We start from the raw sequence: 26,342 nt of genomic DNA on the forward strand, positions 1-26,342 counted from the left end.
CTGGAAAGCTCTTGTTCTGGAGGAGAAAAATTGTTTAGTTCCCTGACAATTTCAATGTAATAATAATTCAATTGTGAATCAGCTGACCTCTTCAAGACTGAAACCAGGAGATTAGGAACTGCAGCAGTTGTCCCAAACAATACTGCTCTTGAAAATGCCGTTTCCCTCACAGCCTAACAAACAATATTTCATCATGTGACATGTTGCTTGGAAATGTACTTTTCTTTTACCTTTTCTGCTGCAGCTTTAGATGTGCTGACAAAATTCCCATTGGAGTCAAACACTTGAATGCCAGTTTCACATTCCTCACCTCTGATTGTACACACGTTGAGGAAAGCAAGAGTAGCTGGTGGGAGAAGACATGTTAGGCTTTGAAATATACATTATCAACACCATATGATCAGTGTCAGATGGAATCCTCCTATGCCCAAATGAGGATTTTTTTTTTCTTTAAAAGTATTAATAAAAACTTAAGTAGAGATCGACCGATAAGGTTTTTGAGGACCGATACCAATACAGATCATTAATAGTTAGAGGGGCCGATAACCAATTTTTGGAGCCGTTATTCATTTCAGTGACAGCATAAAAATGGCGTAAAAAAATAAAAAATAAAATAACGCAAACACCGATCGTTATTGAAATGTGTAAAGCATGTTTATTGAAATCACACAAATAGAAAGTAATAAGTTCCTAGACTCGGAAACATCTCTTAAAAAAGTTAAATAAAAGGTTAAATAAATAGTTCTGATTTTTTTCCACAGAAAATATATTACCACAAATAAAAAAACTGGTTTAGTCTAGGGCTGTCCCAAACGACTAATTTTCTCCCGATTAGTCAGCAGACTATGTTTACGATTAGTTGACTAATCTAATAATTTATTCATTAATTTTTTTCTTACAAATTTAGCAATGAATTTCTTGTTGATGCTTATTCACAAAAACATTTTGGTACACTTAAATTATTTATTAAAGAACAAATAAACACATATATAACAATAATTAATCACAAACAATGAGGTCGAATGCTGATTGCATTACCTGCTCCAAAAGAATGGAATGTTAACATTCAGAACACTGACTTTGCCTTTCCAACATGATTCAAAACAATTCTTAAAAAAAAAAAATCTAGCATTATGGTATACTACAATACAGTATATAATAGTATTATAAAAATCCATTGTCAATCAGATTTTTCATAAAGGGTGTCGTTTTAAAGCTATTCTTAGTGTAGAATCTGAATTCTGAAGTATGTGGGATTAACTCCAGAAATCGTTATTTATATGAGAACATGACGTGCTTTTATTTTGAAATGTTCACCGGAAGTACAGTCGCCAAACCGCTAACCGCAAGCTTTACACTACGCAAAAAAAAGCACGTTTTGGAGAAGACTGCCAATGTTTTATAGTAGGCAAAAGTAGGTTGTCTTTTTTTCCTCATTAGCCTCAATGAAGCAATGCTAACATTTACAGTGTTTAATATACAGTGCCTTGCAAAAGTATTCGGCCTCCTTGAACCTTGCAACCTTTCGCCACATTTCAGGCTTCAAACATAAAGATATAAAATTTTAATTTTTTGTCAAGAATCAACAACAAGTGGGAAACAATCGTGAAGTGGAACAAAATTTATTGGATAATTTAAACTTTTTTAACAAATAAAAAACTGAAAAGTGGGGCGTGCAATATTATTCGGCCCCCTTGCGTTAATACTTTGTAGCGCCACCTTTTGCTCCAATTACAGCTGCAAGTCGCTTGGGGTATGTTTCTATCAGTTTTGCAGACTGACATTCTTGCCCATTCTTCCTTGCAAAACAGCTCGAGCTCAGTGAGGTTGGATGGAGAGTGTTTGTGAACAGCAGTCTTCAGCTCTTTCCACAGATTCTCGATTGGATTCAGGTCTGGACTTTGACTTGGCCATTCTAACACCTGGATACGTTTATTTTTGTTTATTTATTTCATTCCATTGTAGATTTGGCTTTATGTTTTGGATCATTGTCCTGTTGGAAGATAAATCTCCGTCCCAGTCTCAGGTCTTGTGCAGATACCAACAGGTTTTCTTTCAGAATGTTCCTGTATTTGGCTGCATCCATCTTCCCATCAATTTTAACCATCTTCCCTGTCCCTGCTGAAGAAAAGCAGGCCCAAACCATGATGCTGCCACCACGTTTGACAGTGGGGATGGTGTGTTCAGGGTGATGAGCTGTGTTGCTTTTACGCCAAACATATCGTTTTGCATTGTGGCCAAAAAGTTCAATTTTGGTTTCATCTGACCAGAGCACCTTCTTCCACATGTTTGATGTGTCTCCCAGGTGGCTTGTGGCAAACTTTAAACGAGACTTTTTCTGGATATCTTTGAGAAATGGCTTTCTTCTTGCCACTCTTCCATAAAGGCCAGATTTGTGCAGTGTACGACTGATTGTTGTCCTATGGACAGACTCTCCCACCTCAGCTGTAGATCTCTGCAGTTCATCCAGAGTGATCATGGGCCTCTTGGCTGCATCTCTGATCAGTTTTCTCCTTGTTTGAGAAGAAAGTTTGGAAGGACGGCCGGGTCTTGGTAGATTTGCAGTGGTCTGATGCTCCTTCCATTTCAATATGATGGCTTGCACAGTGCTCCTTGAGATGTTTAAAGCTTGGGAAATCTTTTTGTATCCAAATCCGGCTTTAAACTTCTCCACAACAGTATCTCGGACCTGCCTGGTGTGTTCCTTGGTTTTCATAATGCTCTCTGCACTTTAAACAGAACCCTGAGACTATCACAGAGCAGGTGCATTTATACGGAGACTTGATTACACACATTTGGATTCTATTTATCATCATCGGTCATTTAGGACAACATTGGATCATTCAGAGATCCTCACTGAACTTCTGGAGTGAGTTTGCTGCACTGAAAGTAAATGGGCCGAATAATATTGCACGCCCCACTTTTCAGTTTTTTATTTGTTAAAAAAGTTTAAATTATCCAATAAATGTTGTTCCACTTCACGATTGTGTCCCACTTGTTGTTGATTCTTGACAAAAAAATAAAATTTCATATCTTTATGTTTGAAGCCTGAAATGTGGCGAAAGGTTGCAAGATTCAAGGGGGCCGAATACTTTTGCAAGGCACTGTAGATGTGTTTCCTTATTTTTTATGTCTGAACTTGAATTCTATGGCGTGTAGATGACCAATAAACATCTGTGAAAGGAACTGGAGTCTGATATGCCATCAACACGCATGCACAAATGTATGCACGACCACACGCACACAGCGATGAAACGCAGCCGTAAAAATTACCGCCCGCATATTTATTTACCGTGCGATGAATGGACTAATCTCATATCACGACAGGCTTAGAAACTTCGATAAAATTTGTCCTTAGTTAGATGGACTTACGATCTACCAGCTTGTTGTCTCCTGTCGTCTACCAAAATTAAAACTGGGTGACAGCGCTTTAGGTGTTCATTCACAGCCAACGTACAGCCTGGTATGCAAGCTTGGCATTGAAGAGACAGGACAAACCAGTGTACCATCCTTTGTTTCGTTGAAATAAGTCAATGTTTTGGCCACTCTGGTGCGCTTTTTTGGCTTTGTGCCATTTTCCCCGCTTGCATACCGAGCGTCATTCTCAACTTTCCACGCATATTTTTTTTAACCCTTCATTAACTGTCGACAGAATGTTGTGCTCGTCGACGCATTTACGTCATTGATGACGTCGACTAGTCGGGACAGCTCTAGTTCAGACTAATGGACAAACCATACGTGTCAACCCGAGGCCGTTGGCAACTTGGCATTCTTACAAAATGGTGACTAATCTTACATTTTATATAGCGTACAATATGAAACAAAAACTAAAACTCAATTTTTAAAATATTATGAATTTATTGGTAATATTGTCACATATAACCTAGTGCAATCAATATCTTCAGCTACATCATAATTACTAAAATTTAACAGTGACTTTTGTTATAATTGTATGTAGCACTTTTGGCAATGTCTCATGTCTTTTGATGGCTGCACTTCATGGCACTTCTGCTCGCAATTCAGTTTGACTTGAAGGTAGTTCGTTAGTGTGTCCAATTATAAATTAAAAAGGTCAATTGATAAAATTAACTTACCGATGTAATCTTTGAGTCAGGGAACATTTGTTTTGTTAATTCTGAGAAGTGATCGCCAATAGTTGCAGGCAAATTGTGTTCGGCAACAAATTGGCAGAATAAAATCTCCGTTGTCGTCACTTTTCATTCTGCAGACTTCATCTTTATGACCAGTGTAGTTAATCTTACTTTAAAAAATTACAGTTACAAATTACTTCTCCCAAAAAGTAATTGAGTTAGTAACTCAGTTACCTGAATCTAAGAGTAATTAGTTACTTGGCAAAGTAACTGGTGTTACCTTTCATATTTTTTTTATCCATTAAAAAAAAAAAAAAAAAAGTAACCATTGGTATGTTTGGAAGTCATTCAATGTTGTCAGTCAACTGTTAAAGTTGTTAAAATCGCTCCCGTTTTTTTATTAGTTCCCTTTTGAATGTACGGCGTACACATTTAAAAATCAGTGCTCACTTGTACAAATTACACGGAAACCGTACAACTTGACAGGTAAAAACAAACTAATCATAGAAATAACAAATATACTGTATAACCCAGTTTGAAATTGATTGTTTCGTATCTGCTTGTCGGGAAAAAAAAAAGATACCGATATATGTGAAATTTACAAATATCGGAGCTGATAATCGGTCTATCTCTAATCTTAAGTGATAAAAATAGCCTGCTCTATGACTATACAATACTTAAGAGCAATTAAAAGTTTGTTTTTTTTTTAATCTTCTGAAAAAGACTGACTTTGGAAATGTGAGGATTCATCCAGACTGCAAAGACATTTATCTAATCATTTTTATTTTAAGAGATAAACCTGAGAGTGGGACTGGAACAATAAACCTCAAGAAGTTTTGGATACGTAGGCTACTTATTCTCAGTTGGTTCACAATAATTTGAGGAAGGGCCTGTAATTGAAAAAAAACAAAAACAAAACAAGATAATATCACAATCTTCAATCTCCCACAACGAACAATTTAGAAAGAACACACACACGCAGAACACTCAATAAAGGTACACTTACCATAAGCTATACAGTGCCTTGCAAAAGTATTCGGCCCCCTTGAATCTTGCAACCTTTCACCACATTTCAGGCTTCAAACATAAAGATATGAAATTTAATTTTTTGTCAAGAATCAACAACAAGTGGGACACAATCGTGAAGTGGAACAACATTTATTGGATAATTTAAACTTTTTTAACAAATAAAAAACTGAAAAGTGGGGCGTGCAATATTATTCGGCCCATTTACTTTCAGTGCAGCAAACTCACTCCAGAAGTTCAGTGAGGATCTCTGAATGATCCAATGTTGTCCTAAATGACCGATGATGATAAATAGAATCCACCTGTGTGTAATCAAGTCTCCGTATAAATGCACCTGCTCTGTGATAGTCTCAGGGTTCTGTTTAAAGTGCAGAGAGCATTATGAAAACCAAGGAACACACCAGGCAGGTCCGAGATACTGTTGTGGAGAAGATTAAAGCCGGATTTGGATACAAAAAGATTTCCCAAGCTTTAAACATCTCAAGCAGCACTGTGCAAGCCATCATATTGAAATGGAAGGAGCATCAGACCACTGCAAATCTACCAAGACCCGGCCGTCCTTCCAAACTTTCTTCTCAAACAAGGAGAAAACTGATCAGAGATGCAGCCAAGAGGCCCATGATCACTCTGGATGAACTGCAGAGATCTACAGCTGAGGTGGGAGAGTCTGTCCATAGGACAACAATCAGTCGTACACTGCACAAATCTGGCCTTTATGGAAGAGTGGCAAGAAGAAAGCCATTTCTCAAAGATATCCATAAATATCCATAGTCTCGTTTAAAGTTTGCCACAAGCCACCTGGGAGACACACCAAACATGTGGAGGAAGGTGCTCTGGTCAGATGAAACCAAAATTGAACTTTTTGGCCACAATGCAAAACGATATGTTTGCCGTAAAAGCAACACAGCTCATCACCCTGAACACACCATCCCCACTGTCAAACATGGTGGTGGCAGCATCATGGTTTGGACCTGCTTTTCTTCAGCAGGGACAGGGAAGATGGTTAAAATTGACGGGAAGATGGATGCAGCCAAATACAGGAACTTTCTGGAAGAAAACCTGTTGGTATCTGCACAAGACCTGAGACTGGGACGGAGATTTATCTTCCAACAGGACAATGATCCATAACATAAAGCCAAATCTACAATGGAATGGTTCAAAAATAAACGTATCCAGGTGTTAGAATGGCCAAGTCAAAGTCCAGACCTGAATCCAATCGAGAATCTGTGGAAAGAGCTGAAGACTGCTGTTCACAAACACTCTCCATCCAACCTCACTGAGCTCGAGCTGTTTTGCAAGGAAGAATGGGCAAGAATGTCAGTCTCTCGATGTGCAAAACTGATAGAAACATACCCCAAGCGACTTGCAGCTGTAATTGGAGCAAAAGGTGGCGCTACAAAGTATTAACGCAAGGGGGCCGAATAATATTGCACGCCCCACTTTTCAGTTTTTTATTTGTTAAAAAAGTTTAAATTATCCAATAAATTTTGTTCCACTTCACGATTGTGTCCCACTTGTTGTTGATTCTTGACAAAAAATTACAATTTTATATCTTTATGTTTGAAGCCTAAAATGTGGCGAAAGGTTGCAAGGTTCAAGGGGGCCGAATACTTTTGCAAGGCACTGTATTTTAAAAATCTGCAACACTACATTGTGACTTTTATAGCTACATTAAATATCATATTCATGTAGCACAATAGCTCTTGTACATACCCCAGCACATGTTACATATGAGACCGTCCCTGTTATCAAGAGGAGCTGCTTCAGAGACACTGTCTGACCCTGCAGATAAACAGATAAAGGAGCCAACTCCTCATTCTTGAGAGACCTTGTTGTAACTGCCAATTGAGACTAAGTCTCATTTGAGTTTATTGGAGCACATTTTAGATTGCAAAAACAACATTACCTGCTCCGAGGAAGAGTTTCTGTTTGTGTAATTGAAGCCGGCAGTGTAACTCTGAAGTAAAAACTGCAAGGAGACATAGTAAGTCATGTATATCAAGTGGAATATAGTACAGGTTTGAAAAAATAAAAAAGAAGAAATACCCATAAAATGCCATACCTGCCAGAACAAAGCTGGTTTGACATTTCTATGTGGAAGAAAGCTGGCAGCCACCTGCAAATAGATTTGTTTTTTAAGTAGTCCTTCCACTATCATACATTATGCTGGTATGTCAGACGTACCAAAGGAGTTGCTATTGGAAAAAATGCTGAGGGGGAAAATGATACAAGCAAGGTTGTTAGCAGTGAAACATCTTCCACAGTTGCTGAATGCGACCGAATCGAAATGAATGGTGTTACAGTTCACTTTCAGCAGTCACATTTTGAATACGTCTAATCAATAATAAATACTTCTGCTTCAAATCCATCTATATGCAAGCAAAGTACTAATATTTCCACAATATTTTTGAAATTTTAAATAGCCTTTTGAAATATACTGTACCCGGAGGGCGAAAAACAAGTGGAAGCACGGAACCAGAATCAGCATGGACAGATGCCTGTCAAGACAATTGGGGATCAAAATGATGGTTATTTATGCAGACACAGACAGCAGTAAAATACATAATGCTGAAGAGACAAGTCAAAACAGCGATTTAGAAGCTAAAACAGACATGTGTCTCCTGCATTACTTACAAGGGGGATTTTCCATGCTTGTTTATCCTACAAGCACAGGCAGTAAGAGCAAACATAACATTAGGATGCGTAAATGACAAGCAGACAGAGAACCTCTGACCGTTTTGTTGATTGTTTCTCCACTTCTAAGTTGTGCACGAGTTTTCTTTATTTCTTCCTGATTGGATCAAGACAATCAAGTAAATACTAGAGGCCCATCACTGTATATTGTTGTTACACGCCTTATACTCACATTTGATGACAGAAGTAGTAATGGATCCAAAAGATTCGTCCATATTTTTAAACGACTAAACACAGACTGAAAAATAACACGTTAATCAATGTAAAATGCACACAAAATATTAAAAAGGGCGTTAACGACATCATATAATCAGATATTAAAGTCATTTGATTTGACCAAACATGATGATGAAGAAAGTCCAACTGCTTAATTTGTAATTAAGCAGTTGGAGGTAATTAATAATTACCTCCCCTTGGCTCTTCCAGTACAACAGGTTGACATCCATCGCACCAGTAGTTACTTAATGCAAACTCAACTGAAGAGGGTTTAATTTTTTATTTTAAATACAAATATTGTCAAAAAGCAGGCTGACGTGTTCTTGAGGTCAAATTAGGAACTACTTCCGTGTTCAGTCACATGTCCAGCCAAACCATTCAGGGACACTCGGAAAATTGAAATCTGCAGAAGGTCCAAGTTCACGATATAGTTTATTTTATTGCAACAAATTTTTTATTTGTTTTTGTCTATTTTTCGGACCAAAAAAAAAAAAAAAAAAACATTAACAAAAATTACAAGCAAACGACCAAATTGTACATATTTGTGTGGCGACAACGTGAAGTCCCAACGCCTTGCAACGCCCTCCCTCTGACACCATCCAAAATGGCAGCCAGCATTGGAAGACTTTTCAGGACGTCTGTGAGTTGACAACTTTACTTAAAATTGCGTCACGAAAAGGGTTAAAATTAGTTTACCTGTACGATGTAATGTCCGCGATGAAACCTAAACAGAGATGCTTTAAAAGGAGACTCAACAATTGCTGTATTGACATACTGTGTGTCGCACATTCGCCTGCGTGCAACCTGATCTTGACCTCTTTCGCAAGTGAAGTGTGATTGAATAATTACAATAAGATCACATAAAAATATAACATTTGCAGCATCTTTCTGTCAAGCACATGTCATTCAGCAAACATTATAAGGATAACTGGTCTGTCGGTCGCTGTACTTGCCTCCAGGATTTGCCGCATATTAAGAGATTACGAAACTAAAATTAACAAGTGCGCACCACTTGACCTCCTATTATGTATTATTGTTTTTAATAAACTGTCCTCTTTCGTGATCATTTTATGATCACCTTATTTATTATTATTTTTTGATAATATTCTAAATGTGTTTTTTTTTTAAATTACTGTCGAGTCATTTTATTATTGAATCCTTGAGTTTTTGTCAATGCCGAGATCAAGCGCAGTATTTTAGACAAGATTTCCTTGATTTTTGCGCAAATGCCTGCTCTAAAAGGTATGTTTATAATGTTTTCATCAACTGTGGTAATAGTACAAGGCCTTCCCCATTGCGAATAGTCAAGAATAGCCCGTTTTGCCTGCTGCAGTGGCAGTTCATTTAGGTAATTCGTGGCTATCATTTTCCAGGCAAGACTTGCAAGACCATGTCGGCATGGAATTGGTGCGGCAGAACGAATTGTACCCGTTCCTGCTCTTCAGAAGGCCTCTCTCTCCACTAGTATGTATTTGTCACAGGCACATTTCTGATGAGACCACTCTGAAGAATAATTCAATTTTGATGCAAGTAGAATGTACCGTAGTTCACAGTGCAATGACTGAATGTGTTCATTCAGGTGCTTGCAGATTGATCCCTGCTGTCACACAGCCTGCGCCCGCTTTTAAAGCCACAGCCGTCCATAATGGAGAATTCAAAGAGATGAGCCTTGCTGACTTCAAGGGCAAATACTTGGTCCTCTTCTTTTACCCATTAGATTTGTAAGTGCTAAATCTCCATCTGAAAAACATCACAACATCTCCATGATGATCATCTAGTCCTGTGTTTTGCCATGGTGCCATGCCACTGTGCTACTGTGCTGTAGAAAATCATCCACTTTCACATGTGCCACATCACACAATACAGCACAGTGGTTGAAAAACGGTGATCGTCATTTAAATGAATCTACATTAGGAGGCTTTCAATGTTTCAAAACTTTTTACCGCGTGGCTTCCCTAGATATAGAACTGAGCGCCATCAGACTGTACATAAGCAGAGGACTGTCTGTCCACACTCAGTTGTCCCTGAATTAGGACAATGACATTCTCACTCACGCAACCCCTTTTCCGCTCTCTGACACACACACACACACTCTGATGGAACTGCATCATGTTTTTGTCATATTTATTTTCAGTCACTTTAGGTTCCACTTGTACTTATTTTAGTTGTATATACCTTGCATCACTTTTTTTTTTTTTTTTTTTAAACAGTTTATATTTTATACTTTTGACAAAGTGTGTGCTGCTGAAGTACCCAAATTTCCCCTATGGAGGATCAGTCAAGGATTATCTTCACCAATAGATGTAAAGGCTTAAAAAAAGAAAAGAAAAAACACAAGACAATTTATAACTGTGTGAGCCACAAACAATCTCAAATGTCTCTGTACCAAAAAAAATCTTTTGTTTTATTATAGCACCTTTGTGTGCCCGACGGAAATCATCTCATTCAGCGACAAGGCTAGTGAGTTCCATGACATCAACTGTGAGGTAGTGGGGGTGTCTGTGGACTCTCACTTTACACATTTGGCGTGGATTAACACCCCTCGCAAGGTATGTTGAAGTTCAACATACACCACCAAAATCAGTAGTTAACAATTGATGACTGAAATTTTTGCTTTAAGACTAGTCTTTACAAATGAATTGATATTAAAATGAAATACAAATGAGGAAGCAGGGAAATACCTTTTAACGGCACTATCTTGATCATTTCAAAGTTGTAGTCCATCTTAATTACAGTGTTTTCATGTTGAAGGCTGGCGGTTTGGGCAGCATTCACATCCCTCTGCTTGCGGACCTCAACAAGCAGATTTCCAGAGATTATGGTGTGCTGTTGGAGAACCCAGGCATTGCTCTGAGGTACTGCAGCATCAATATTAAGCTTCAGACCCCCAACATATATATCGACAAAATGAGGGATCAATGTTTGTGTCCACCATTTTTCATTTGTGTTTTAACGTTCATTTTAGGGGTCTGTTCATCATTGATCCAAGCGGTGTGGTGAAGCATATGAGTGTAAACGACCTGCCTGTGGGTCGTTGTGTTGAAGAGACCCTTCGCCTTGTAAAAGCGTTCCAGTTTGTGGAGACCCATGGTGAGGTGTGTCCAGCTAGTTGGACCCCCAAGTCACCAACAGTGAGTTTATAGTATTTTTCAGTCTATTCATTTACTATTGTTTACAAACTCTGCGTTAGAAAATAATTTTTCCTCGCTCATTTCAGATCAAACCAACCCCTGAAGGATCTAAAGAGTACTTTGAGAAAGTCAACTGATTGTAAAGCACTTAGTCTGTTGTTTTCCGTTTAATGTACAATAACATGGATAAATATGCTAATAAAAATTCATGAGGAATAGTAGTCAACCAATGTTGGCGCACAAGTGCTACTCCAATTTTGAAGATAAAAGGCCTAAGATCACAACCCCCTGTACATAAACATGTTTTATTTCCTTTTTACAACAATATGCAGGATGAGAATGTCATCAGACATTAATACACATGAGGTGTCAAAATCAACGTCAGTGTGGAAGAATTGAAACTGAGAAAGGAGTACAAGTAGGTCACATACTGTATTTACACAATATGTAAGGGTAAATTAAATTTTTAAAGACTGCAGCACTCCGTGTGGTTATGGAGGGGTACTTTTTGTACAGTATGTGAAAACAAAGCTTATTCATTTGGACATTCACACGTGTTGTGTTAGGTAACAAAATAAGGGCTAATGAGATGTGGAGCCTTTTTAAAGCTTTGAATAATACAAAATCAAGATGGGAACCCAAGTGGACCAGCCTGCCTCCACAATGCATCCTTCCATTGTGACGGTGATCCTGTGAAACAATTTGATCACTCGATGGTTTGGTGAAAACCTCATGCAATTTCAGGCAAGATGAAAGAGCACCACCAGCCCCACCCCAAGCACAATATACCTTTTGTCTTAAGCTGATTCGTTTAAAAACAAAAACACCCTATCGTAAATCTGTACAACAAAAATAACATTTTGGGATCTACATCTAAAGGTACATTAAGGTTATATACACTCCCCTCATACATATATTATCTTTACATGTAGACATACTTCAAACCCAACATTAAGAAAACAAGACTGAACCTGGGAGAGAGCATCACATCCATTTAAAGACTGATTCTGTACCTCAACTGCTGATCAGGCCTTCAATTTTTACGTCCACGGTGAACTACAGCAGGACTCGAACATTTCAACTGGATGGATCACTGTAACAGGAAATTATAGAGCCGCCAAAATAGGGGAATGACTCGTATGACAGCAACTTTTCTGCAGTGGAAGGAAATGGGAACAAAGTACTGCACTATGCACTAACGTTACTGTGAATTGACTTCAAGAATACAAAATAGAAATCAGGTCAGAATATGGGCACAAAGCAGACTTCGTTATTCTGACACAATAGAACAAATAAAGGCTTTCAAATATACTTAGGCCTCTTCACTGAAGAGAGCTGCACTATTCCATCCATAAACATGTATGTAGTCTGGTCTCAGGTGGGACTGGTTAGGAAGAGAAGCCACATAAGCCTTAACATTTGCCCCCAATATTTGTATGAAAGCAACTGATAAAAACAGAACCTTATTTGATGCCTCATCGGCAGCTTTGCATCTGATCGCCTCGTTTTGCAGCTTTGAAATTCATTCAGAAAATGGAAAACTACATTGTATAAAGTGAGATTCTCACAATCTCTTTGCAAGAAAGAAAACTAATAAAGGATGTTGTGTGCCGGCCATCTTCCAGGATACACGCAGGCCATTCTGTGACCATGATCCACCTTGCCGTGCTACATTAGTCTATTTTCACATTTGTGTATATCTTCCTCACAAAGGCACTTGTTCCCATGTATCCAACTGCACCTGAAACAAGCAAACATACAACTGTCTTATGAATTTGTATTGACGCTTTGTTTCTTAAGAACAATAAGCAGGACTGACCACACATGATTCCAAGAGCAGTGCTAAACACAGCCATGTAACCAAAGTAGAAGGATGTCTGGAACAGCCCGTACATCCTGAAATATTCCAAAGAAAACTCAGTTTGGCGGACTTTTGTTTTCTAATTCGAAACAAAAAAACAAAACTCACTTAGTTTTGAAGAAATAGTAGTAAAATGAATACATGTAAACATAAACTGCCGTGGATGCAGCAGACAGGAAGCTTGTCCATTGCCTGGAAAGGATAAATGTGTCGTTCAGATATATTTTCTGACAAAGTTGCCTGCTGAGACGAGACCCTCACCATCTGTAGTCCTCTGCATTGAGCAAGAAGTACGTGCACACGATGGTGACACACACAGTCACAATGCAAAGGATAACCAGGACCAGCATCATGAAGCCATACACATAATAGATTTTATAGGCCCAGAAAGATGTGAAGATAAAATACCTGATGAGAGAAAAAAAGTAAACTTGTGTGATCATAAGACTAAAATATCCTAACCTCTCTGAGGACGTCGACTTACATTTCAATGAAGATGGAACCGAAAGGAAGGATTCCACCTAGACAGACGATGACAGCTGGCTCCATGAACCTAATGACACAGGAATTCCCACATATTCTTTATTGTGTTTGAAGTAAAGAGGAAACGGATGATACCAGTTTGAAAATAATGTCACTTATTTCCTTTGGGCAACTGAAAAGTTAAAGTCTGAGGTTTTGTAAACATTAATTAGGAGTGGAGCCTACACTGGTAACACCCCAAAGGTTACTTCAGTCAAAGCACACCTACCATTTCTTTTCTGGGATCGGCCTCGGCACGGCGTTCACCCTGCATGGAAAGTTTGGCTGGCCGGAAATATTCCTCCCTAAAATTGTTCCCACCAGGTTTAGCGGCAGAATGACGAAGAAGCAGATACAACAAACTGCCACCTGCGTACAAAGACAGTGTCAAATAAGGCTGCAATAACTAATCGACAGAGATGAGAATCAAGAACCGGTTCTTATAGAGAAACTGTTCCGTGTGTTCCGTGGACGGTTTCGTGTGTTCCAATTACATGGACTTGTTTGGCAATTTATCTAATGATTGTCTTATCGATTCCAATCAGCACGATTTACGTATTGTAATGTTGCACACACTCGTTTCGTCAAGCACGGCTAAATGATTACTCATGGAGAGACTACTCATCAAATATAATCTGGAGAGAGTTGTTGCCGTGTGAAATTGCATTGATTTTCACAGGTCATGAGACTACACTACAGAAATGGTGATTTTTCCCAAAAAGTCTATTAATGCGTCTATCGTATTTCCTGTCGAATACTCTGTAAGAAAAATATATATGCATCTAAAATAATCCTAAACTATTTTATTAGCAATTTTAATACTCCTGTTAGAAAGATTCCATGGGTATGCGTTCGTTCCCATAGCAACCACTAAGTTACTTCCGGTTATTGTTCTCAGTCATGCGCGATGCGTATTCTGGAACAGAGAATAAGGGTAAGGTGCGCATTTCGAGCAGAGGACAGCCACCTGTTAAGATGTGTCCGAATGTGCGAGGAAGTATTAATTTGTGTGCGTCCATGAACGAATGTAAGTATTTCCTCTTCATGCCATAAAGTTCTTATGATAAGTTAGAGCCGTTATCAGCAAGACCGTTTCGTGTTTTTACTGTTACGGCGGCTGGTTGCTCTCGCTCGTTCTCGCTGCGTCAAGGACAGCGTTGTTTACATTATATTCGTGTTGACATTTGTGTTAAGAGGGAATGTGTTAGTTTAGCATCTTGAGATGATGTTGTACATCCATGAGTGTAAAGTGCTTAGTTTTCGCCACTGTTTTCATTTTAATGTGCGAGTCATGTGTGTTATTGACTGCTTTACAGTCAATTTGCATTGTTTATTGCATCAGCACTAATATGATGTAATTTTCTTTCCTTTCAGAACCACACACATACCCACACATTCCAGTCTTCTTCCACAAACATACAAATACATCAACATCTTTCCACGCATGCTCTCATCTGCTCATTGAGTGATTGTCATATCAAGTGCCATGGCCTGTATATAGTTGTGTCTGTTGCCAAGTTGGATTAAAAGTGCCAAAGACCAACTCCACTCTCCGCTCCTTGTGTTCTAACGTCATACAGTCCTTTAGTCAAAATGAGAATCGATAAGGGAATCGATAAAGAATCTAATCGTTAAGCAGTATCGATAATGGAATCGGAATTGTAAAAATCTAATCAATTCCCATCCCTACTAACCAATTAAAAAATTAGTTGCCAACGAATTTGATAATCGATTTTTGTCGGCACCTATGCGCAGTCCTGTTTGGGTCTCTGTAATGTGAGGCTGCACGCGTGCGCCAGTGATTAGAGCAAGAGAGAGAGTTCACAGCTCGTCTGCCACACTCATCATTAGGTTGGTTGCTGAATCAGTAACATTACAAAGTGTCGAAAGTTAGATTGTCTTTTGTGTTGTTAAATCCAGTGTGCTTCCGCCAAAAAAACATAACAAATCTGAATTGTGCATTAAAACTAGGGCTGCAGCTATCGAATATTTTAGTAATCGAGTAATCGACTGAAAATTCTATCGATTAATGAGTAATCGGATAAAAGATATATTTTTAGGTGAAGAGCAATTATAAATATACATGAGAAAACAAGAAATTTCATCTAATCTTGAACCATTTTCAGTCAATCAATGTCTTTATTTTCTATGTATATTGTTGAAAACAGCCAACAATTGCATCTCAGATGTAACTAGAATATAAAAAGACTAAATCACTGCTTTCACTCAAAAAAAACTTTAAATCTTATTTAAAAAAAAAAAAAAATCCTAAAAATGCCGTTACGCTTGATAACACACATCACTTAAAAGTTAGGATTTTTTCCAACGTGTTTCAATTGAATTTCTATTTGTGTCAAGCAGTTTTTAAGTTCTAGTTAAGTTTTAAGTTAGTCTAAACTATAAGTCCTGATAGGATTTTGAGTTTTTGCAGTGTTCAAAATAAATGTATGATACAGGCTGTATAGGAGCACATTAGGGACCAGTGCTACTTGGTGTTTTATCCAGCAATGATTACTGAGCTAAAATTAATAGTTAGCATTATTGAGTTTTTATTTTACACCCTCATCCCTCCACAACGCTATGTTATGTTAAAGCCTGTGTGTAAGACACGTTAGCCACGCATCGAAAGTGGTCATAATTAATAGAAACCTAGCCCTCCGCAGGGCTAACGTTAATTGAGCTAGTGACAGTAACGTTAATCTTATTTATTAGCGCTTAGTGCTCTACTGCTTTAAGATGGCGGCCGTTTACCAACGCTGCCCAGACGCGGCTGAGTGTCATTTCGCAGCTAGTTCAACATACGTGTGATTTCTATGAGACTCATCAGACGCTCCATGCTACCAACGTAGCATCGTGCGAGCTAGTATTTAGCAACGTCGGCATCGTTTGTAGCGGCTGTCGGCTGCAGTAAGTTTTTTTTTTTTTTCTTTGCTTCTTCCTCTACGCACGTGACATCAGCGCGTTGTCCCGCATTAAAAGTAGTCCGAGCAAAACGTGATGCTTAGACGATTACTAGAGGTGAATAAAATTACTCGGATCAGTTTTTAAACTCGAGGTACTCGAGTTGCTCGAGTGTTCGCTTCAGCTCTAATTAAGACCTGTGGTATGAACTTAGCCTAACACTTAGAGTCTCCTTTCAACATAAGCTGCCATTTAACGTGTAAATTGCCATATAGGACAGAGTGCTTTGAAATTGGATTTGGTTTTTTTTTTTAATGAACAACTGTTTGCTAAGGAAAACTTATTATTTCAGTCTGCCTCCACCTTATTTGATTTTGTAGTTTAGTTTAAAGAAAATAAATGAATCATTGACACAATTTATATCAGCACTTTGCCTACAGGATAAAAACTATCAATCGGAAACATTTTTTTTTTTATTTGAATGAACAAGACTTTTGTCTTATTTGTGTAATGAGAAAGTTTAATGTACTTAAAACAGTACAGCTGTAGACTACAGTTAAGTCAGGAAGCTGTAGTAAAATATCTTTGAAGGAAATAGTCATACATTTTGTTTTGTTACTTACAACAAGTCTAAAAGAACTTCAATTTAAAGTGTGAAGGTAATAAAAAATAACATCGGATTAATCCATTAATCGTCCGATTAATCGATTATCAAAATAATCTTTAGCTGCAGCCCTACAAACAAAGTATATGTGTAAAAAGTATTGTGACATTTTCCTTCAGGTAAAATGAGTGCCTCGGCTCAATGAATTTTCCAATTTTTAGTTTGTGTTTAATAATTACGTGCATACTGGATGAATTGAGTTTGCTTTACTGCTGAGTCTTTGAATAATTATTGACCACAACTGAATAAACAATCCCAAGCGGAAGACAAGCATCCTTGTTCTCAACCATGAACACACCCACAGACGGCCAATGATGTGGCTATTTTAATCCTTCTCCAGTGAATTTAAGTTTATAACTAGCAGAAGTCCAATCCATTTGAACTGGAAGGGTGACAGTGAATGAACAAACCCTCCACTTCAAATGGATTTGATGTCTATCGCTGTTGTTTGTGAACAATGAGTTCAGGTAGAAGCAGTGTATTTGGTTTAAAAATTTGTTACTTGTACACTTCCCTGCAATGTGATTTTAAAATCCGTAAACCCACCATGGTGCCAAATGGGATTGCTCTGGAGGCGTGGTAATAGATTGCAATGAAGTTAATGAAGAAGGCAGTTCCGCACACCATTGCTGGGATCATGAAGGCCCCGATAAACATTTGCTTGATCCACCTTCTTCCTGCATTGGTAAAAAACAAAACAAAAAAGCATACGATTGCATCACACTAAACTGGACCAGCAAACGCAAATTCTTCTTTTCAAATATGACCATTACCTCCTTGTTTGGCATATAAGCTTCCACCAAAGTAGCCATTGACAGGGGATGTGGCGGCATATACAAAAATGGCTGTGCTCAACATTGATCCTCTCCTGCGGGGCAGAGTGAAAGCTCTTAAAAATGTGGAAAATAGGTTTAATTTTTTTGTTTACTTAGCTTTAATAGGCACTTTAAGGGGCTAAAGACTGTTCACGACTGAACTAGATGACAAGGTTTCTTCATTCATTGGCATTTTCAATTGAAAAATCACTACACTGTATGGCATTTTGAGCTAAATCTGGCATTTTTACAAGGAGTTCGGGACTTACTCTGTATACAGATCTTCAACCATTGCTACAATTATGACAATGAGAGATACAGAGAAGATCTGGCAGCCGGAACCAATGAGTGAAGAGAAAATCAGCGGATGGCTCGAGGGCCGGAAGACGTCTCCATGCACCTGTTTCCAGCCGTATTCATCTCCCAGGTCGCGGTCCTATTAGGGGAAAACCACAGTCGCATATAAAGTAATTTGTCAGAATAAGTTATTGTCACTCAAGAAGCATTACTAAGCTTACCATGTCATCCATTTCCTCCTCTTTGCTGTACCTGGCATAATCCTTTCTGAGGGTTCTCATCAAAATCATGGACACCAGACCCACCAAGAAGATTACCATCATAAAGGAGTTGAAGATAGAGAACCAATGTATCTAAGAAGAATTCGTAACACAGATTAAGAGGTTTGCAACTCCAAGCTGTTTCTTTGATGACAATAAAAAGATTCAATGTTGCCTTATACTTTTAACATTTGACATTAATTAGGATTCTTAAACTCCCAAAGGAGAACAGAAATGGAGAACGTGCACACACATTTTAACACCATCCTCATAATGTGACATGACCAAAAACAGACATGCAACCCACTCACCCTGTGCTGAAAGAAGGATGGATCGAGGTACTTGTCAAATCTGTCCTCAAATTTCACATCTGACTTCTTCCATTTCACCTGTACATGCATAATTTATAACTTTTATGTGTACCAAAAAATACAATTTACACAATCTATTCCAGGTACAACAATAATCTGACCAAAGTAAATTACAGTGGCTCATGCAGTACTCACAGAGTAAGACATTGCAATCCTTGTGTTAGGCACAAGTCGAACTTTGCCCTCACTAGTTAGGTTGACATCAACAATTCTGTTGCCGTTAAAGCCAATTTCCAATTTCTTGTAAGTCCACAGGTAGTGATCTTCTCCATTTTCATCTGCCTCTCCAACAATACCTGGTAAGAAACAAATATGGATAGATTTTTGTTGGCGGAAATACACCAACCAGGGAATTAACAGGGAGAAAAAAAATAAGGTAGTATGTTACATGCATTGTTTACCTTGGAACAAATCAAATATAAGAATTATTATTATTATTTTACCATGAATGATATATTTCAATATTTAATTGTACAAAAGACACACCAGTGTATTGAGGACAAAGTCCATATTCAATTATTGTTGCTTCATGACAGTATGTACACAGGACAGGGCAATGTACATGCACTCCACCCATAACCTACTACACTATTATTAAATTGAAATCGCACTTTTGTTTGAGCAGCTAAAACGTGCGACACTGATACTTAAATCATCAAATATACAGGAGTGGCTTCATTGTTAACTCAAAAGACACTAAGCAATGGTACATCTAAGGGAAATAATTTGTTTAAACTAATTTAAATGTGTTGAATTGTAAAAACGATGACACTGCCGCATAGTATTGGAAATAAACCAAGAAGTGGTAGGGTTTCTAATGATTAATAAATGGGTTCAGACATATTTCATAGTTTAATGCACATGGCGACAATATAGACAGCATGCCAGTGTAACATCACACAGAAGATATAAAAATGTACCAACAATATGCAATTTATGTATTTACTTTTTCTTCTTCCCCCAATCGACTGAATGCACAAGTAATAAAATGACAAAATATAGCGTGGCAAATACTATAATGATGTGCAGTTTCACAATTCTATTTGTCACTTACCCCAGATAGGCAGGTCATCGATGTACATTTGGTACCAGTAGTGATTCTTTATGGCATATACAAAAGCATCCCGTTTGACTTTGTCCAGCTCAATTTCGCAATACGTTTTCTGTAATACTTCATCTAGAGGGATTGGAAAAAAACAAAAAAAACATCATTTTAAGGTATTCAGTATATACAGTTTGAGAGGCTTAAGTAATGCAAACATTGCCAAAAGTTTTAACAGTTGTTGTTAACATATTTTATCTTCTCAAACTCGGTGTTGTGTTGACATTTTTTCAACTATGATTTAGATGGGGGGGGGGGTACTAAAGCTCAAAAATTTCCCAACAATGTTGCAGGGGCAACATTTGTATTACAACTCCCTTTGTGTGGCAGAAATTTAGAAACACATTTAAAAGATGTTATATATGTTGTGGGCCACGCAGTGTCAAAAGAATCATTTGTTCCAATTTATCCGTCAATTATATTGATCTTTTCAGAATTCTACTTTTACACAACTATTGTCAATGTGCTGCTGGGTATCAAACCTGTACATTCAGTATGTGACATTTCTGCATTAATGAAGTCAAAACCACAGGTACCAATGCAGCACACAGCAATTTTAAGCAGAGCAATTTTTCTATTATTAAAAAATTTAAATTGCAGAAGTTGCCATCACATCCTTCATGGGGTCTTTGACTTCCATATCTACCCAACTCCTGTACATTCCCACTAGGTTTAGCCATCCTTTAAAACGGGAGTCTTTTACAATACAGTCATTACACGTAATTCTACATTGCATCTAACTGCATCGTACCTTCTGCCCCTTTCAAGCATGTGTACATGTTTGCTCATATTTGTTTACTACTTAAAACATTCTTTTTTTTGCAAACCTGTTATAAATAAAGAATCAAACCTTAGCACAGCCTGGTGTCTTATAGGCTGTACTGTGTCAATTATGTACAATTTAAGCTGTACTTAGGTGCCTTGAATTGCATGGTCGGAGAGGAATCAAAACCAGAGAAGCAATTCTTCCGCCAGATAAGACTTTCAAGCATTAAAAATCTGTGCAACAGTCGAATACCTTTGAACTTGATGTCAAGGCCACTAAATTCCAGTTCCACTCCTTGCAAAGCTTCTCCAAGTGTTTCATGGTAGTGACTGATGGTTTTCTTTGCACCCACACAGAAGGGTAAAGAGAAATACTTGTATGTCTCCTGTCGGTTGTGGTAAGGCCCTACTGTGTTCATCCATAATACTATCTCCTCCTTATCTGTGTACTGAAAGGGAAAATAAGGGTTCTTAGTGTGAAGGCCAGACATAAAAAAATAAAATAAAAAGAGTCAAAATGACCATGAGATTCTATTGAATAATTGTTATTATCCCCCCTGATCTTCATATTAATTGCGCAAGGTAGATGATATAGTACTGGAAATGCGTGTTTGTCAAGCCCTCGAAAATGTTTAAATGAATTAAAATGTAAACTGTCTGCAAACAAACAGTGCATGTGCAAACAAAGTATAGAGGTACCTCGACACCTGATGTAAAATTTGACTCGCCAATTGTTTCTGCATCCAACGACATGCTCGAAATACGACAATTTATGACAGCGCCGCAGTTTCTTTGTTTTGCCGCAAGGTGGACGCACGGCGGATTTTCTTGTGAGAGAAATAAACATGGGTTCTAAGAAAGTGCAGATTGTGAAAAATCAGAAAGGTGACGCTTAACATTGAAATGAATATGAAAATGATAGAAAAATATGAACGTGGTGTGCGTGTCCGTGAACTGGCTCGACAATATGGCCGTAGAATGTCTACGATCTCGACGGTCCTACTCCGACCTCAGTTCGCTAGGCTTTGTAAGTTAAGGTGACAATTATTATTTATTATTAACATAGGCAAGGAAATCGCAAACTTTGTCAGGTTCTTAATCATTTATTTCAGAAGAACACGCCTACCGTCCGCCACAGTTGACGCTAACAACAACAGGACATTAAAAGTGAACGTAAAATTTCTACCGCACGCACCTATCTGTCACGTCAGCCACACAGTGCGTTCAGGTACAGTACGTAAAACACATTCGCCACATTAGAACCCAATTTGTTACATTATTACACAAATTGTTATTATTATATTATTATTCAGATTTTTAGTGATTGTTTTGCTATGTGTAATTGCCATTTGTAATGGTACCAGCAGTATGTATTAAGGATTTAGTGTAGGTTTTCGGGCTGTGAAACAAATTAATGGAATTATAACGTATTCTTATAGGAAAATCCTGCTCGACATGCGATCATTTCACCTTAGAAAAAAGGTCCTGGAACGAATTAACTTTGTATGTAGAGGTACCACTGTATGTATGTGTGTATATATATATATATATATATATACACACACACACACATACACATATATGTGCTTTCATGATTGTTTTGTGAGAACTGCCATGTCATGCTTGTCGATAATCCAACTGAACTCACTAGCCGTCATTTTGACAGCAATAGACGTCCAATACATTTGAACTGAAAGGAACTGACACCAGTCCCAGTTAAGACGAATTTGACGTCAACTGACATCAATTTCAATGAATGTGTTAACACATTAAGGGATGAAAACGATAAAACTTGTAAATATTTTGTATTACGAAAATAGCTAATGCTTCAGCCTGGGGTGGGGGTAAAAATTTGATTGATGATAACTGCAAAATAGAGTGCTAATGTAGCGCTTGATCTAAGACATCAGAGTGCCCAAAACGATTTACAGTGCTCACATTTATGCATTCACAAACATATTACAACACCAATGGGTGGTTGCTGCCTGGCCCATTGGAAGCAATTTAGAGTTTAGTGTCCCAAAGGCACTTCAACAGTGGCCAGATGGGGCAAGGATTCCAAAAACCGACCCTGCAGTCAAACGTCACATTAATCATCAGAGATCAAAAGTGTTTTGCTTTGCTTGCTACAAGTGTCATGTTGAATAAGGCGCTATTGGAACAGAAAAGTTAACTGTTGACAGAGGAAGCGTTACCATGGTGCAAAAATGATTTTTTTTCCTACACAAAAACAGTGAAATTTTCCAAAATTCAATTCAAGGTCCAAAATAAAGATGATTATGATAGTGCTACAATAGTGCCCAGTCAGGAAAAGTTTAGATTTAGACCGTTAAGCCCGGAAAGGGAATCCATTTTCGGTGTCTTCAAATAAGTAAGACATGCTTGCATTGTATCCATAATATTATTTATTGTTGCTGTTGATCTTCCGCACTATTGGTTATTCGTAGAGGTGGGAATCTTTAGGTACGTAACGATTCGATTACGGTTAAGAGGCTCCGATTTGATTATAAATCGATTATTGATGTCAATCCCCCCTCCCTTCCCCCCACGTTTAATGCTTTGTACATTAGTTCCAAAATAGTTAAGAAATCCTATTAGGCTAAACCAAACTAATATTTCAGTATCAAGTTGACAGTTAAAAACATTACATAAAATACTCAAGTCCCTATTCTGTATCAACAGCTTTAAACTACATTCAATTAATTTAATGATGTGAATCAACCGTTAAAAGTTTGTAAAATGGCTCCCGTTATTCCATAATTTCCTTTCTGTCTACTTGTCAAAGTACATGTCGAAGTTTTAAAACTGTTTCATCATTTAAAGATAGATTCAAGTCAAGATTTTGCCGATTTAGGAGTATTTTAGATAAAAAGTAAATTAGGTTCGCTACAACAGAGCCTTCTAGAGAAGTCTACTGCTTTAATATCGCGGCTGTTTACAACGCAGCAACTACTAAACGGCAAGTCTGTTATTTCACATCTAGTTCTCTTTATATGTTCTAACACCGTCTTCGTCTGTCATGTAGCATCTAGTTCTGCATATATGTGATATCTACTATAGCCGTATGTGGCCGTAGGTTTGTAGCAACTGGCAACTGGGTGTTTGAACCAGCTGTCGGCCGCAGTTAGGTATTTTTGTTTTTTATCTACCCTTCCTCATTGCTCCCGAAGACCGCGCTGTGTTTTAGTTCTGCTTTACCTGGTATAATTCAATAATCGGAATTTGGATGTTTGTGAATCGTTCTCGAATCTTCCATGGCCGAATCGCTATTAATCTAAGAATCGGAAATTTCGCACGCCTCTAGTTATTCGTGCGCAATTTAGTTTTAGTTTTGTGAAAAGAGAAAAGGGGTGTCAAACCGAGGCTTACTGGACCTTTTAGTTTTCAGATGTGTTCGTGTGTTATTTCGCCATCTGGCGGCTGGGATTTGCATAAAATATTACATGGGCACATTTATTTCCAGTACAAAAACTCCAATACAAACAGTATGTGAATAGAACGCTGTCTTTGTAGTAGCCTTATAGTAGTGGTACGTAAACCATCCAGCATCCGTGTGTACTACCATTCTGCACGCCTTGTATGAAAAACTAAAAAAGATCCTCAGCACACCCTGCTGTGAGTAACTTCCAGCGCCCCTAAATACATGATGTCATAAAGATTATGTACTGGACATTTGATTACAAACAATAATAAAAATAAAAAATAATAATAACTTTCACATCCCCCTTTTTTCATTTCTTTTGGAAATTGAAATAAAAAGGGCCACCAATGGTTCTGTCAGCCTTGCAGAATGCAAACAACATTTGTGAAAAAGATTACTTCTAATGTTTTGTACCTAGCTACGGTATTTTCGCCAAGAGATATTATTCTTAACACTAGTTATTCTTCAGTGAAACTTGAACGCCGCTTCCGCCGGCCGGTGCTCCGAAATAGCTTGAGTTGCTAAGAAGCCATGCTAACCAAACCAACCAGAATCACTTAGGCCGATGAGCGTTGACAGGTTAGCTAGCTTAATAGTCAAGTTCCCTGTCGTTCCCTTAGCTATTAAACGACATGCAACACGACGACTGACACAAGCTTCCCTTCCAGGCTAAGGAAAAGGTTAGCATGTTGCACATAGCACAAACGTCCATTATATCAAAGGAAACCCCTTTTTCATTCGGCCTTAAACGCGCAGCCTTACTGTGTGTTCGTGCTCATCTCCTTCGACAAGTGACAAGGAGCCTAGTAGACTGAGGAACACCGCAGCTGCCACCCTCCACCTGGATGATCCCATTCTTTTCGGAGAAAGTGTGCCGAGAGATCGGGGGTGTTAGCTTAGCAGGGCTATACCACCTTCTTCCTGGTTGTATGACTGAGGCGATTTTTGGGACGCTTTCGTTCTACGCATATGGCGTAAGGGTTTCACGATTCCTCATCGGATGCACTTGCAATTGGCTAAAGTGCATCACGTGACTCGTCTTAGCCAACCACGTAAGAAAGCGGTGAATAAAACGATGAATAAGGAAGCTGGCTGCGCATCACCCACAACCTTCAGCCACGTCATCCGACTTCCAAAACCGGAGCTTCACGTTAGACAGACAGTCCAGTAATCCCAGCAAAATATAACAATGTAAACGCTTAGAAAATGTTGAAAATCGAACCAACTTTGGACTTTCCAATGGCGTTGACGATGATAGACGTCCAATCATGTGGCTCTTAAAAACTAAATTAAACTCTTTAAATGAGTTTAATATTAGTAGACGTCCACTCCATTTGAACTGTGAGGGATGTCAGCGAATAAACATTCAGTTCAAACGGTTTGGACGTCCATCGCCGTCAATAAAAAGGTTCTTATTTACAATGCATACTGGCAATTTATTGCTTTAGTCTTTGGAAAAAAACTATCATTTCGATTTTTGGGGGGTTTGTGATATATTTCGATATTAATACTAGAAGAATTTTCATCGGATAACTTGAACACTGTTTGGAAGAGGCCCGAACGATATTGGAAAAAAAATAATTGTGATATACAGTATACTGCCAAGGCTCCACACTTAATTTTTGCATTTGTTGCACTGGTGCGCCCAACTTTTTTCTGAAGGTGCACCAGCACAAAATGTGCACACACATTTTTCATTGCATCACCATTAACGCCTGATACTTTTAATCACCATATAATTCATTCATTCATCTTCCTCAGTAGGGTCGCGGGGGTGCTGGAGTCCGGGGGTGCAACTAACCATTCTTGTTAGGCTTTGCCAGTGGTTCTTAACCTTGCTAAAGGTACCTAACCCCACGAGTTTCACATATGCATTCACGGAACCCTTCGGAGTAAGATAATTAAAAAAAAATCTAATTCAAAACCAATACATCTCACCTAATATTTAAGCGGATTCCCGTTCAACTGTCTTCTCATTTTGAACAGCATGTTTTTAAACAGGTCAAAATTTGAGTCCACGCTACCCATCAGTCTGTTGCACTTCTTCATACCATGTGTGATTCAACCTTCCACTGAGCAAAACATTTTCTCCTCCCATCAGATAGAGGACAAGCAGTTGAAAGAAATGGGCTAAAGCAGGGGTCATGAATTAAAAATCCTCTGGGTCCGAAATTAAAATATTACAACAATCTCGGGTCCGGGAAT

At 38.2% G+C, this 26,342-nt stretch overlaps 2 protein-coding genes across 3 annotated transcripts; one reads left to right on the forward strand and one right to left on the reverse strand.

Annotated features, from left to right (window-relative positions):
* Window positions 1–7,982: 7,982 nt before the first annotated feature.
* Window positions 7,983–25,120, reverse strand: tm9sf3 (transmembrane 9 superfamily member 3). 2 transcript variants are annotated; one of them, XM_057847952.1, is made up of 17 exons: window positions 24,900–25,120; window positions 20,970–21,165; window positions 19,904–20,026; window positions 18,985–19,145; window positions 18,790–18,867; window positions 18,440–18,571; window positions 18,191–18,357; window positions 17,880–17,974; window positions 17,653–17,783; window positions 13,771–13,910; window positions 13,504–13,572; window positions 13,281–13,427; window positions 13,128–13,211; window positions 12,978–13,054; window positions 12,172–12,899; window positions 8,219–11,848; window positions 7,983–8,049 (listed from the first exon to the last, which is right to left on the reverse strand). In XM_057847952.1, the coding sequence occupies exons 1-15, from the start codon at window positions 24,990–24,992 to the stop codon at window positions 12,832–12,834; spliced, it is 1,761 nt and encodes a 586-aa protein (XP_057703935.1). In that variant the 5' UTR covers window positions 24,993–25,120; the 3' UTR covers window positions 7,983–8,049; window positions 8,219–11,848; window positions 12,172–12,831. The 2 variants fall into 2 exon arrangements, with proteins under 2 accessions (XP_057703935.1, XP_057703934.1); XM_057847951.1 differs by having other exon boundaries at window positions 8,219–12,899.
* Window positions 8,546–11,384, forward strand: prdx3 (peroxiredoxin 3). Its single transcript, XM_057847954.1, has 7 exons — window positions 8,546–8,667; window positions 9,401–9,491; window positions 9,607–9,748; window positions 10,441–10,576; window positions 10,779–10,882; window positions 10,993–11,158; window positions 11,245–11,384. The coding sequence occupies exons 1-7, from the start codon at window positions 8,632–8,634 to the stop codon at window positions 11,293–11,295; spliced, it is 726 nt and encodes a 241-aa protein (XP_057703937.1). The 5' UTR covers window positions 8,546–8,631; the 3' UTR covers window positions 11,296–11,384.
* Window positions 25,121–26,342: the final 1,222 nt, after the last annotated feature.

The sequence above is a fragment of the Corythoichthys intestinalis genome, chromosome 10, assembly GCF_030265065.1.
Source record: "Corythoichthys intestinalis isolate RoL2023-P3 chromosome 10, ASM3026506v1, whole genome shotgun sequence".
In the NCBI taxonomy this organism is placed as follows: Eukaryota; Metazoa; Chordata; class Actinopteri; order Syngnathiformes; family Syngnathidae; genus Corythoichthys; species Corythoichthys intestinalis.

What these genes read in the sequence shown, in the direction of transcription:
- prdx3 (XM_057847954.1), top strand. Translation starts at nt 8,632, where the DNA reads ATGGCAGCCAGCATTGGAAGACTTTTCAGGACGTCT. An exon ending in GAAGACTTTTCAGGACGTCT is followed by an intron (nt 8,668 to 9,400) that starts GTGAGTTGACAA and finishes ATCATTTTCCAG; the next exon opens with GCAAGACTTGCAAGACCATG. An exon ending in GAAGGCCTCTCTCTCCACTA is followed by an intron (nt 9,492 to 9,606) that starts GTATGTATTTGT and finishes GTGTTCATTCAG; the next exon opens with GTGCTTGCAGATTGATCCCT.
- tm9sf3 (XM_057847952.1), bottom strand. Translation starts at nt 24,992, where the DNA reads ATGGGATCATCCAGGTGGAGGGTGGCAGCTGCGGTGTTCCTCAGTCTA. An exon ending in CATCCTTCTTTCAGCACAGG is followed by an intron (nt 18,572 to 18,789) that starts GTGAGTGGGTTG and finishes AATTCTTCTTAG; the next exon opens with ATACATTGGTTCTCTATCTT. An exon ending in TACTATTTCTTCAAAACTAA is followed by an intron (nt 13,055 to 13,127) that starts GTGAGTTTTGTT and finishes GGAATATTTCAG; the next exon opens with GATGTACGGGCTGTTCCAGA.